Consider the following 13753-nt stretch of genomic DNA (forward strand, 5'->3'; position numbering starts at 1 on the left):
CAGTTCTCAGAGTGTGGTCTGAGGACCCCTGTCGGGTCCCTGGGACCCTTTTAGGGCATCTACAAGGTCTTCCTTCTCCAACAACGTATCTGTGTGAGGCCGGATTTGCTTCATCTACTTCATCCAAAACAACAGATTGCACACAGAAGCAGGTACAATAATTTAGCTATCTTCTGAATTGTAAAGTAATGCCACTTTCCTAACTAAAATTTATTTTGTTTTGAAAGATATAATTATTTTTCCTAAAAATACATTATTAATATTCACGTTTTTTAATTCTTATTTTTAAATGCACCAATATTTTTAACTTTCTGTTTTAATTTTTACTACGGTAAATATCAGTAAGTATAACCCACATAAACACCTTTTTAGGGCCCTCAGTAGTTTTAAGTGTACAGTCTTGATCCTGGGGCCAGGAAGTTTGAGAACCAACATACTAGAAGATCACCTTAGGAGAAATACTACCTCCTCTCCCTTCCTCTTGGTCCTGTGTAGTGGGAAATGCTATAGCATAGACCTAGATTTGCACATACACTTTCAGAGAAAAATTGCTCAAGTGTCTAGTATACAGCAGGTGCCAGATACGATAAGATGGTGATGATGAAGAGGAAGATTGCTAGTTCCTGTGAGTCCTTGGGTGTGTAGGTGCACACAGTACCCCTGTGTAGGTACACAGTTTTGTCCTCTGTGCTCTTTCCCTGGCCCATCCTTGTTTTAAATACACACTCTTTCATCTCTTGCTTTAATTTTGCTCTTTGTATTAGCAGTGGCTCAGGTGAAGCATTTCCCCCCGTTTCAGTTTGTTGGATGTGTGATCCTGAAGAGGAATTTGTGTTGTCCTAGTGGAGCCTGAGATGCAGTCTCCCTGAGGGGAAGAGGCAGGTGTCTAGGATAGGTACCTGATGACGCCACACTTTTTCTCAGCTAAGCTCTCAGCCTGGGGTGTTAGTACAGCTGAGCCCCTCTCCAGTCCTGCCACTGGAGAGATCCACAAATCCCAGGGCCTTTGTGAGGAATGTAGGTCGAGCAACTGTCGCGTTGTCCGTTCTGCCTGATCCTCACCACAGATTTCCTCCTAAGAAAGCAGCGACTCCCCCAGTACCATCTGGAAATAAGTGGCTACCTGGGAATGATGATCAGGCCCCATCAGGATCCCCCTAATGGCTTAGCTGGTTGTTGTAGGAATTTATGGTAGAGAGGAAGGAGAGACAGCAGCCATGGATGCTGAGAAGGTGGGTAGGGTAAGAATTGAACTGGTATGCTTGCCCTTCTCACCCTATGTATGTGTGGCTGTGTGAACAAGAAACATTTCCACCTACCTTTAGGGTCATTGACCCACCTTCAGCAAGGCCGCCTGGGCAGTGGAGTAGCAGGATCTGGTAGCAGCTTTAGGTCCAAGGCCCAGCCCTGAACTTCTGAACCCATGTGACCTGGGTACATCACTTAGTTACTCTGAGCCCCAGTTTTCTAATTGGTAAAAATATAGCCATCCTGTCCTGTCTGCTTCACAGGGTTGCTAATAAGACTTAATCAGATTAAGTGAGATTATAGATGGGAAAGCTGAAAAACATGTACAAATGTTAGTTTTGTAAAAGACTTTCTTGTAGTGCAGTAAGGCTTCTGCTCTTTGCCCTCCGCCCTCTGCACTCATGAGGCTTGTAAAAGACTTTTTTGTAGCGCCAGTGAGGCTTCTGCTCTTTGCCCCCCGCCCTCTGCACTCATGAGGCTTGTAAAAGACTTTCTTGTAGCGCCAGTAAGGCTTTTGCTCTTTGCCCCCCACCCTCTGGACTCATGAGGCTTCTGTTCTTTTCTCCAGGTTACCTGTGCATGACAGATGAGTGGTTCTCTGAATATGTCTACGAAGTGGTGGTGGACAGGAAGCATGTCCCTGAAGAGGTGCTAGCTGTACTAGAGCAGGAACCCATTGTCCTGCCAGCCTGGGACCCCATGGGGGCTTTGGCCGAGTGATACTGCCTCCAGCTTTTCCTCCTCCCATGGGACCTGAAGTAGCTGCAAAGGACAGATCCAGGGACTGAAGCCAGAGTTACACAGGTGACTGTGTGTGTTCCCACGGGACACAGTCAGACTCTTGGATTTCTCCTCCAGGAACCTCTTTGGGAAAGTGTGCTTTATAGTGAAACAAAATATTCTCTAAAGAAAAAAAGGGAAAGATCAGGTCGTACTATCTACTCCCCTCATCGCCAACAGCTCAGGATCTCTTAGCATTTTAATCAGATGTAATTGTTTGTCTTAACTCTGTCACACCAGTTCGGTTCAGTGTCTGTTTTACAAGGCAGGAGAGGATGAGCAATTGAGGTGTGTGGAGAGAAAATGGACTTACTGCTCCTTGTTCCTAGAGTAGAGTGGGGGGAGGGTGCCCTAATATTTGAGCTCTCAAAACTGCATGCTGCCTGACAGTAACACTGTCCCTCCTGGGTGGCAGTCACTGAATTCGGATTTTTCAAGGTAGTTTCATGTGCCTCTAATAGCCCAGGATCGGGAGGTTGATCAAAACTGACATGATTCCTTCCTGTTGTTCTGAACTGTGGGGGAGCACAGCTCTACTTGAGTCATGGTTAAGTAGAGGGTTGGAGAAAGTAGGTGAGAGAACAACCACAACCTTATCATGATCTGAATTATAATCATTAGAGGGAGCTCTCGCCAAGCGGTTTAACTTCTGCCTCTGGGTTTGGGAGTTGGGTGGGCATGAAAAGGGGATATCCATTTTTTCTGACAACTAGATGGTGCTGAGAAGCTTTTGAATAAAACACTTTGCTAAATGAGAGTATGTTGGCTTATTTGATCTAAGAAGTGTGTGTTTGTTTAGCTACAAAGGAAGGCAACCAGGTGACTTGTGTTCTTGACAGTGAAAAAACAGGAAGATGGTTCAGGGCTGCCCTGCTTTAGCTTCTCTGTGGGATGTGTGATCCTTCCCAGCCTGTGCTGATCTTCACTGGCTTCTGCAGAGGGCTTCCAGGCACCATATTTAGGAGGGCTTGTGCCCCTGCCACGTAGCCTATCTTTCACCAAGATCCAGGGTCTCTACAAGGGTGGGAAGTAAGGCTCTGCTAGGTCCAGCCTTAGAATGGTGCTGAAGAGTATGTATTTTACTAAGACTGGGCCTTTCTTTCATTGAAAGCAAATAAATACAGCACCCTAATCAACATTTCCATCAGTGCCTGAGTCCCTACCTTTCGGGCTCTCCAAGAACTTTCTCAGTTCTAGCATGGAATATTGTTTGTTATAGCACTTTCCAAGATAACGTTAGTTAAAGGCTCAAGCATTAATCAGTGTTTACAATATTCTAATAATCCTGTTCCAAGCAGGATAAATCCATTTCTAGACATATCATGATGAAACCCCAGAACAGATCTTAAAAGCATCCAGGAAGAAAATACAGATTGCCTCCAAAGAAAAGACAGTTAGATTGACAGCTAACTTCTCATCAGCAGCTATATATGACAGCAGGCAGTGAAGTGTACCTTCAAAGTACAACTAGAAATTAACCATGAACCTAGAATTCTATACTGAGTGAAACTGTCTTTCAAGAACAAGGGTGGGGAGGGGGGAAACAAGGGTGAAATAAGACATTTTCAGTCAAAAACTGTTGCCCAAGCAGAACAATAGTGATCTAATACAGAAGGTCTGAAATTCAACAAAAGAATGTAGAGTCAAAGTGATAAACACGTGCACCATCTAAACAAGAAGTGACTGTGGGTAGTCTTACAGGGTTCAAAAAAAGATAAAACCAAAATACATGAAAACAGATAATGAGGGAGATGATTGGAATAAAATAAACATACTCTGAAGTTCTCACGTCACTGAGGAAGACGATAAGTGTATTGATTAACTGTAAAATAAAACAAGATGGGGGGAAGAAGAGAAAACACAGGACAAATACCATGTCCAAATAAGATAGAAATCTAAATGTGTCGATAATTACAATGTCTATAAATTGGTTAAATGTTCCAGAAAAAAGACAAATTGTCAAATGGGATTTTTAAAAGAAATTCAGCCATAAGTTGATTACAAGAGACATCAGTACCTAGGATAAAAGAGGATAGAAGAGATATATCAGGCAGGTACTAACCGAAATAAATTTGGTATAGCTATCTTAATAACCAGTAAAATTATGGCCACTCAGACTAATTCTGGGATATGTTTTTCACAGCCTCCCTGGAATTGTACAGCACAGTGGCTCTGGAAATAGGCTTTAAAACAAAAAGCATTACTAAGGATAGAATCAGTACATAATTATATGCCCACTTGATTCTCCAGAAAAATTGAAGGATTCTAAATTAGTATTCACCTAATAACCTCAAAATATATAAAACAAAAACTGATGGCTACATGGAAAAACAACCCAATATCATAATGGAAGATTTTAACACTTCTCAATTATTGATCAAGCAACCAAAAAAATCAGGTGAAGATTTAAGCATTTAATAAGTTTGATATAATAGACATCTAGTATCCTACCACATCTAACAACTGCTAATTCTTTTTTTTTTTTTTGCGGTACGCAGGCCTCTCACTGTTGTGGCCTCTCCCGTTGCGGAGCACAGGCTCTGGACGTGCAGGTTCAGCGGCCATGGCTCACGGGCCCAGCCGCTCCGTGGCACGTGGGATCTTCCCGGACCGGGGCACAAACCTGTGTCCCCTGCATCGGCAGGCGGACTCTCAACCACTGCGCCATCAGGGAAGCCCCCCCTTTTTTTTGCTAATTCTTTTCTTAAATATTTTTGGCCATGCCACATGGCATGTGGGATCTCTCATTCACCCCCGACCAGGGATTGAACCCATGCCCCCCTGCAGTGGAAGCACAGAGTCTTAACCACTGGACCATGAGAGAAGTCCTTACTAATTCTGTTTTGAGCACATATGGAACTTCTGCAAAAATTGAGCAGATGCTGGGCAATAGAGTCAATCTCAACAAATTTCAATGGATTGTTACCATGCAGACCACACTCAAACCACAATGCAATCAAGTTAGAAACCAAAAATTAAAAGATAACTAATAAAGCTATAAAAACTAAAGAAAAATGATAACTAATAACTAATTAAAAGGAAATTTAACCTGAACAATAATAAAAATACATATCAAAACGAGATACAGATAAAATAGTACTTCGATTTTATACAGTTAAAAGTTTACGAGAATGTAAGAAAGGCTAAAAATTGAGTTTAGCATCTATTTCAAGAAATTACAAGTACAAAAAAACCTGAAGAAAGTAGAAGGAAATAGGAGATATGTGCAGAAATTAGACATAGGATCAACATTGCCATAAGTGGTTCTTTTTATTTTTTGGCTTTCTTTTTTTCATTTTATTTTTTTATTGCAGTATAGTTGATTTACAGTGTTGTGCTGATTTCTGCCGTACAGCAGAATGACTCAGTTATATGTATATATACATTCTTTTTTTATATTCTTTTCCATTATGGTTTATCGCAGGAGATTGGATATAGTTCCCTATTCTATACAGTAGGACCTTGCTGTTCGTCCATTCTACATGTAATAGTTTGCATCTACTAACCCCAAACTCCCAGTCCATCCTTCCCCCTCTCCCCTCCCACTTGGCAACCACAAGTCTGTTGTCTATGTGAATCTGTTTCTGTTTTGTAGATAAGTTCAGTTGTGTCATATTTTAGATTCCACATATAAGTGATATCATATGGTATTTTTCTCTTTCTGACTTATTTCACTTAGTATGATAATCTCTAGGTGCATCCATGTTGCTACAAATGACATTATTTCATTATTTTTTATGGCTGAGTACTATTCCATTGTATATATATACCACATCTTTTTTATTCATTCATCTGTTGTACATTTAGGTTGTTTCCATGTCTTGGCTATTGTGAATAGTGCTGCTATGAACACAGGGGTGCATGTATCTTTTTGAATATAGTTTTGTCCAGGTATATGCCCAGGAGTGGGATTGCTGGATCATATGGTAGTTCTACTTGCAGTTTTCTGAGGAACCTCCATACTGTTTTCCATAGTGGCTGCACCAACTTACATTCCCACCAACAGTGTAGGAGGGTTCCCTTTTCTCCACACCCTCTCCAGCATTCGTTATTTGTAGACTTTTTAATGATGGCCATTCTGACCAGTGTGAAGTGGTACCTCATTGTAGTTTTGATTTGCATTTCTCTAATAATTAGTGATGTTGAGCACCTTTTCATGTGCCTAGGGCCGTCTGTATGTCTTCTTCAGAGAAATGTCTATTTAGGTCTTCTGCCCATCTTTCAATTGGGTTGTTTTGTTGTTGTTGTTGAGTTGTATGAGCTATTTATATATTTCGGAGATTAAGCCCTTGTCGGTTGCATCATTTGCAAATGTTTTTTCCCATTCTGTGGATTGTCTTTTCATTTTGTTTATGGTTTCCTTTGCTGTGCAAAAGCTTGTAAGCTTGATTAGGTCCCATTTGTTTACTTTTGTTTTTATTTCTATTGCCTTGGGAGACTGACTTAAAACATTGGTACGATTTATGTCATAGAATGTTTTGCCTATGCTCTCTTCTAGGAGTTTTATGATGTCATGTCTTATGGTTTAAGTCCTTAAGCCATTTTGAGTTCATTTATGTGCATCATGTGAGGGTACGTTCTAACTTCATTGATTTACATGCAGCTATCCAACTTTCCCAGCACCACTTGCTGAAGAGACAGTCTTTTTCCTATTTTATATTAGAAGTGGTTCTCTAAAAAAAAAAGGAAGCAAATTAACATATTTGGCAAGGCTGATCCCGAAAAAGTACATACACAGACATTAAAGAAATTGAAAGGAGGATACTGTTATACTGTAGATATTTGAAAACTAAAAGATACCCTTAATGTTGTCAAAAGTGACAGTAAAGGGATTTTTTTGGAAGACATAAATCCCCAAACCCCGGGAAGAAGGGAAAGAAGAAACAAACTGAAAAGTAGATTGAGACATTGAAAGGTTTAGCAGAACTGAAAAAGTTGAATCCTGAGCCAGTGGTGGAGATAGCTAGTGATAAACAAACCAATTTATAATTGCATAATCCCCCCAAAGCTCAGATATGGTAGCACCAGAGAGCATTACTCTGGGAATTGGGAGTTAAAAGAGGGTTACTGAATGTCTGTTAGATTCCCTCCCTGCTTTGGGTAGCTAGGTGACTGCCCCTCCCCAAGCAAACCAATTTATAATTGCATAATCCCCCCAAAGCTCAGATATGGTAGCACCAGAGAGCATTACTCTGGGAATTGGGAGTTAAAAGAGGGTTACTGAATGTCTGTTAGATTCCCTCCCTGCTTTGGGTAGCTAGGTGACTGCCCCTCCCCATCTCAGCAGCAGCCAATTGAAGATTTATTCTCCATAGAGAAAAATAGTTTATGGCCTAGAGGTCAGAAACTGAGTTGAGGATGAAAGTACCTTAAGGGGTTCTGTGCCCTCAGTCATACTAGGCTCCCAGAACCCTAGTGCACAGGAGATTGGAAGTGTTCTCTGGGGAATCTTGATTAGATTAAGAGGAAAGATGTAAAGAACTATTTTATGGCATAAAGAATTATTTTATGAGGCTGCCATACCCTGACAAAGATAGTAAAAGAAAAAAATACATGCAAATCTCCCCCATAAACAGATGCAAAATTCCTAATCAAATATTACTAACCAAATCCAACAATATATAAAAAAGATAATCTTCATAACCAAATATTTAATAAAATCTATTCTCCAAATAAAATTAGGATCCTGTGTAGAGAAACAAAGAATGGCGGGTATGTCTTCTCTGCTGAAGATTAAAGGAAATGGGCCAGAGTTTTAGCCAGACATCTGAATTGGAAGAACTTGCTAACTTTTGGGTGAGCTCGGAAAGGAGAAGGTATGAATTGTCTTCCCCTGTAACTCTTTGAATGACACTCTCACCTCTGGAAGTTCCTTGCCAGCCCCAGGATTCCTCTTGAGACATGTAGAGTCATGCTGACCCTACACATCCAAGAAGCCAGGACCTGATGATGAGACATTCCTCCAGGATGTGGTTGTGGATCCGTCTATGTGCTCTGGCTTGTCATCAAAGAGTAGCTGAATTCTTATTTGCTGTTGGCAGTGCCAGGGCACTTGCACTTTAATTCCCATTTCTCCGGCCGTGTGGCGTGGGTGAGCCTTGTTGCTGACTATGCCATAGTCATTGGCTAAGTTGGATTTTTCCTTTTAAGTAATATCAGATTAGCATTCCCATAGTTAGGACAACTTGTTCAGAGCCAGTCTTGCTTCTTATGAAGACGACTATTCTTCCTTGGGGTCTGTGACACAATATGATTGAAAACTAGGAATCAGTTGGCCAGAGTTGTTTTGTTTTGCTTTGTTTTCCTTTTCAAAATCCAAGCCCTTTACACATTACCACAAAGGGAAAGGAAGAGAGGGAGGGAATGTCTGATTCATAGAAGCTGCAGTCACTTGGGAACAGGATCGTGTGAAGATGGGAAGCCCTTCTGCACTCGTCTTTCTTGGTACGGTTTGAATGCTCCCTGCTCTCTCTCTCTTGCAAAAGCTCTAGTAGCTCCTCTTGAAGTGGATGGAATGGGCTCTGGAACCATCTCTCAGGCTATCCTAAGACAGTTTTTTGTTTTATTTTTTTAAAATTATCTGCTTTGCAGAAGAATGGAGCAGCTGAGGCAGGGTGGGTACACGGTGGAAAGTACCAGAGTGTGCTCCTACCTGGGAGGGCCCTTATACGTTATCTCGTCCACACTGCCCCAAGATGGATAAGGAACCCTTTAAGTTCTCCTTGGACACATTCAGTGACAGGAGCGCACAGCCTCCTCCCTTGTGGCCCTGATCTGCCTCTCGGGACTCAGCTGCCTCCCTTCCCTTCTGTTCCAACCAACCGCCCTCCGCCTTGTTGAAATTCTTGTTTATTTGTATGTTTACTTCTGTTTTCCCCAAAGTCAATACTCCCTGTCGGCTCCCCAAGGGCGGGGGCTTTGTCTTGCTTGCCACTGCATTCACAAGCCTGGTTCACCGTAAATACGGTTGGCTGCCTGATTGAAAATGCCCTAAATTCTGACAGCTATACTCAATTAAAAGTTTCTACATAGGGACTTCCCTGGTGGTGCAGTGGTTAAAAATCCGCCTGCCAATGCAGGGGACATGGGTTTGAGCCCTGGTCCGGGAAGATCCCACATGCTGCGGAGCAATTAAGCCCGTGAGCCACAACTACTGAAGCCCGCGTGCCTAGAGCTCGTGCTCTGCGACAAGAGAAGCCACTGCAATGAGAAGCCTGCACACCGCAACGAAGAGTAGCCCCCGCTCGCCACAACTAGAGAAAAGCCCTCGCGCAGCAATGAAGACCCAGCGCAGCCAAAGGAAAAAAAAAAGTTTATACATAGATCCGAAGTGGGCTTCCCGATAACTTGCTGAGTAGGGACAATTAGAATGAGAACAAAGCCCCCATGGATCGTCATATTTCAGTGCTTAACAGAAAGGTCTAGCTTTCCTGGTGACGGGCATAAGGGGAGTAGAAGAGAGGGGGAAACCCTCAAAAGTTTACTCCACTTTTTTCACTGCTTGCACCTTTCTTTCTTCAAATCAACCCAGCAGAGTGAGTATCCCAGCGACTTTGGACTCAGGCAGACGGCTTGGCTGATCTGCCTGGAGCCATGTAAGCAGGGACAAGTCACCAAACCTCTCTGAGCCTCAGTCTCCATACCATCTTTATTGAAAAGCATTTTGAAATGTATTAAATAGGAAAAGCCACAGCTTGAAAAGAACTATATTTTAAATAACACTTACAGCAAAATATAGCCAAAGGGTTGAAAAGACTGCATATTACCCATATGTGGTAGAAAAGAACAAAAGAGGCTGCAGGCAATATGCCTGGGAGATAGAGGCTCAGTAAGTGGGAGCCGTTGGTAATAACCAGTTCTCACAGAGCTTCTCCAGTGTGTCCATTGTGTGAGGCCCTCTGGGGCTTAAAGCAATTCCCTGCTCTCCAGAAACGTGCCGTGTAGTTGGGAAAATAAGATGTGTATACACGAGCCGGTTGCAAAAGCAGATGACTTGTCTGAAGTTTTCCAGTAAATACCATAATTGTTAGGAAAGAGCTTGAAGTTGGAGAAGGAAAAGAAAAGCTGACCGGTTTTAAACTAACTTCTGACCACAGTGACCACAGACATCAAGGATGAGGGTGATCAGTTTTCCAAGAAGAGACTAAGGGAAAATCTCCCTATATGCAGAGGCCCAAGTTATCTTGAAGTTCCTGGAGGAGAAGAAGAGCTAAAGAGAGGGTGAGTGTAATCTTGAGCAGGCCAAGAAAGCTGGGAGTGGGACGGAGGGGAGAGGAATGACTTCGGGGGCTGGAAGCAGAGGACCTGGTTCTAAAACTAGTCCTGTCCCTCTTGATCGGATCCTGAGCAAAGCCCTGGATGTCACCTCTTGGCTCACAGCATCCTGGTTAGAAAATTAGAGAAAATATTTGCCTCCTTCCTGAGGGAACAAAAGAAAATTACAGTGGTCCTGAGTAATTTGGCCCCGTTTGGGAAGGAAACATGTCTGCGCTGCGTGAAGTGGAGCTGAGAATCTTCCAGGCTTTACCCCTGCTTTGCCACAAGCTCGGGGCCCTTAGAACATCTTCCTGTGTTCTTTCTTTCCCCTCTCTTTTTTTTCTTCCTTCCTTCCTTTTTTTTTTAAAAAGAACTTTTATAAATGTTTTAAAATGTTGCCTTTCTGAAAAGGTTTTATAAAAATATTACCTACACATGGCAAATATTTGAGTAATACAGAAGGGAATACCGTGAAAAACCAGGGTTCCCTTCTACTTTTAATGTCCCTTCCCTCCAAGGCACTTACGATTCCCAGTTTCTTCTACATACTTAAAGCGATTTCAATACGCAGAGAAAACTGCCTCACTCCTTCCACTGCTAGCTGTTTCTCCATTGTCAGATATGCCACGGTTTACTCACCAGCGCCAAGGGCACTGGTTCTTAGGACACTTCAAGTCTGCTAAGAGTGAAAGGCATTTTCCTAGTCGTTCATTGCCAGTTCTCGTTTATGGGGCCTGCTGTATGCAGACACAGTGCTGGGTGTTGAGACGTGGAGAGAGGCAGAGCCCCTTCCCTTGGGAACTCAGAGCCTAGCGGAGGAGGTGGGCATTTAGGAGACATCTGAGGGCTCTCACAGGTCTGTGCGTGCACAGGGCTGGCGTCCCGCCCTGGTACTCTGTGCTTCTCCCGGCTGCGACTTCTCAGCCAAGGTGGAAAGTAAAAACAGCTGCCTTCCAGAATGTGGCCCTAGCTAAGGTGTTCAGAGTCAGGGGAGGGAATCCTGTAGCAAGGAAGTAAAAACCAAAAACCTTGGTTCAAAAATATCATAGAAAGAGCACGGGGAAGTCACAATACCTGTAAAATCTGGGGGAACAGGGTTTGTTCAGCAAAGGCAGTAGGCTCATAAGAAATGGGAGAGAGGGGGCCAGGAAAAGGTGACCAAAGACACAAGTCATCTACTTCCAAATGTTCTCTGCCTTCCTCGGGGCATTACTCTCCCACCCCCACTGCATGTCAAGTTCCTGGCGCTCCTGAAAGGGCTTTTCGTCTCCTCCCCTTGGCCTTGCTTCATGGATCAGACACAGCCTCCCGCGGGGGGCTCCTACGTAGATCTCTGTGGGCATGAGCCCAGGGTTCACAGTGGCAGTGAATCCTGTCCTGGAGGTGCTGTACCCCTCGCATGGTTGACCGTGGACCCCATCACCAAAACTATGCCACGTCCCAGGAGAAACAAGGGGGTCCTGTGAGACACTCTAAAGACTGGAGTACTGAGAAAGAGCCCACGAGAAGGGGTGGGTGGGCCTTGTCTTCCATTATTGTGATTTACACCGTGTGTCCCAGCCTGGCTCCACAGGGGAACAGTTGCTGGGCCTTGAGACGCGCAGGAAGTGGGTCTCCTTGGTGGCGGTGTCTGTGTGTGGTGAGGGAGAGAGAGCTGGGGAGAGGTTGGAAATACTTAAGCGTGCTCTTTACCTCTCAAAGCGAGACTTTATTCTGCAGCCTCATAGCAGGCTGGAGGCCCTGCTATTTCTGATCTAGAGCTAGTGGAGCAAAGAGAAAGTCCTGCTGAACCATGATCGCCCACGTTCACGGCATCATTGACAGATGCACTGTTTTCCCCAGACACCAGCCTCCGAGCCCCACAGGTTCTCCTTCGGTGTCTGACTCCCGTCTCTTCCCTGTGTGTGCTGGTGCCTGCCCGCCTCACACCTGCTTCACAACTGCACTCACGGTCTAAGGAACCCGTCTGCTTCCTCTAGCCCATGTCAGTGCTCCCTGGGAACACTGCTTTCGTCAACGCCTCTCCCGCTCAGGGCTCCCAAATGCCTTCCATGCTCAGCACAGCCCTTCTCCCTGACCCCCAAGGGCAGAGGGTGTGTCCTCCTCGGGGCCTGGCGTGGAGCAGGTGCTCAGTCGGGAAGAAGCTTTGATGGAGGCGGACAGCTGGGAAGGGTACAGGGCTGCCCTCTCTTGGGCAGTGGATAATGTCTGTCCACTCACCCCAATCGGGAGGCGAGGAAGGGCGGTCGAGTGGAGCCCCCCCCGCCCCCCGGCAGTGGGACCAGGTGCCGGAACTAAGGAGCTCCACCAGGGAGGGAGTCCGGATGCTGGAGAAAGGGCAGATGTGGCAACGAGCATGGGAAGCAAGACAGGGAAGACTTCGCTTTAGGGAGGAGAGAGGCTGGATTTGTTGAGGGGAAGGGGGGCAGCTGAGGCCAACTGGTCTCTGTGGGATGACACCCACAGGGACAAGAAGAAGCGACAGCACACGTGTAGAGAGAGGATGGACCGCCTGCAATAGTTCTGTGTGGACTGTGCCAGGGAGGCGTGAGGAATAAGGGAAAGGTCCAGTCTGGGTAAATCCCAATGTCTTTTTCTGATGCCACCCCTCAGCCAGGGAGCGAGTGGGGAGAAGACTGGCCTGGGGTGGTCCAAGGCCGAGGAGGGAGGGAGGGTGGGGTCTCCCTGGGCGGAGAGGGCCCTGGTGTTACTGCACACACCAGCCCCTTCCCTCCCTGCGGCTAGGAGGTGCCCACCATCCTTGTGATCCCTATTTTACACACAAAGGAGCTGAAGGCCGCACTGGCTGAGATGAAGGGATTCACCTTGTGTGGGAACAAACCCCCACGGACAGCACAGGGGCAGAGCTGGAATTTAACCCAGGTCTGCGGGAGTCCCACTCTCTAGGCCAGCACCGCCCCGCCCCCCCGCAAAAACAGCAGTTCTGAGAGGGGCCGGGGTGGCTGGGCAGGAATGGGTATTAGGTCCTCGAAAGGAGGCCAGGAGTGTTCAGCAAGTTCATGAGACTCTGGAATGGTGTTAAAAAGTCATGTTGAGGGGGCTTCCCTGGCGGTCCAGTGGTCAAGACTTCACCTTCCACTGCAGGGGATGTGGGTTTGATCCCTGGCCGGGGAGCTAAGATCCCACATGCTGCGTCGCCAAAAAACCAAAACATAGAAGCAATATTGTAACAAGTTCAATAAAGACTTTAAAAATGGTCCACATCAAAAAAAAAAATCTTAAAAAAAGAAGTCACGTTGACCCAACGTGGAGGACAGACTGGGTGGAGAGACAAGAGCCTTAGCCAAGGGCTGGAGTCACCCACTGCCCCCAGTCCCCTCCTCAGAACCACACCTTACACTTGCGTAGTCCCTGTTCACACAGTGCTCACACATTGTGTTCATCTGAAGGGAGGCGCTGCCTAATGTGGACCCTGTCATCCCGGGATTTGGCCACGGGGTGAAATGCC

At 45.2% G+C, this 13753-nt stretch overlaps 1 protein-coding gene across 5 annotated transcripts in view; it reads left to right on the top strand.

The window, feature by feature from the left end:
• BLMH (bleomycin hydrolase) overlaps positions 1-12604 on the top strand; it is a 53152-nt gene extending 40548 nt beyond the window's left edge. For 4 of the 5 annotated variants that reach the window (XM_022595683.3, XM_022595684.3, XM_022595686.3 and 1 more), the window contains exon 12: positions 1817-2785. In XM_022595683.3, the coding sequence (XP_022451391.2) occupies positions 1817-1968 (152 nt within the window). In that variant the 3' untranslated portion in view covers positions 1969-2785. Of the gene's footprint in view, positions 1-1816; positions 2786-7710 lie in introns of those variants that run through there. The other variant, XM_089899970.1, reaches the window with a different exon arrangement.
• Positions 12605-13753: the final 1149 nt, after the last annotated feature.

Source organism: Delphinapterus leucas, chromosome 19 (assembly GCF_059928025.1).
Source record: "Delphinapterus leucas isolate spDelLeu-1000000601 "Yukka" chromosome 19, BTC_Dleu_Yukka2, whole genome shotgun sequence".
Classification (NCBI taxonomy): domain Eukaryota; kingdom Metazoa; phylum Chordata; class Mammalia; order Artiodactyla; family Monodontidae; genus Delphinapterus; species Delphinapterus leucas.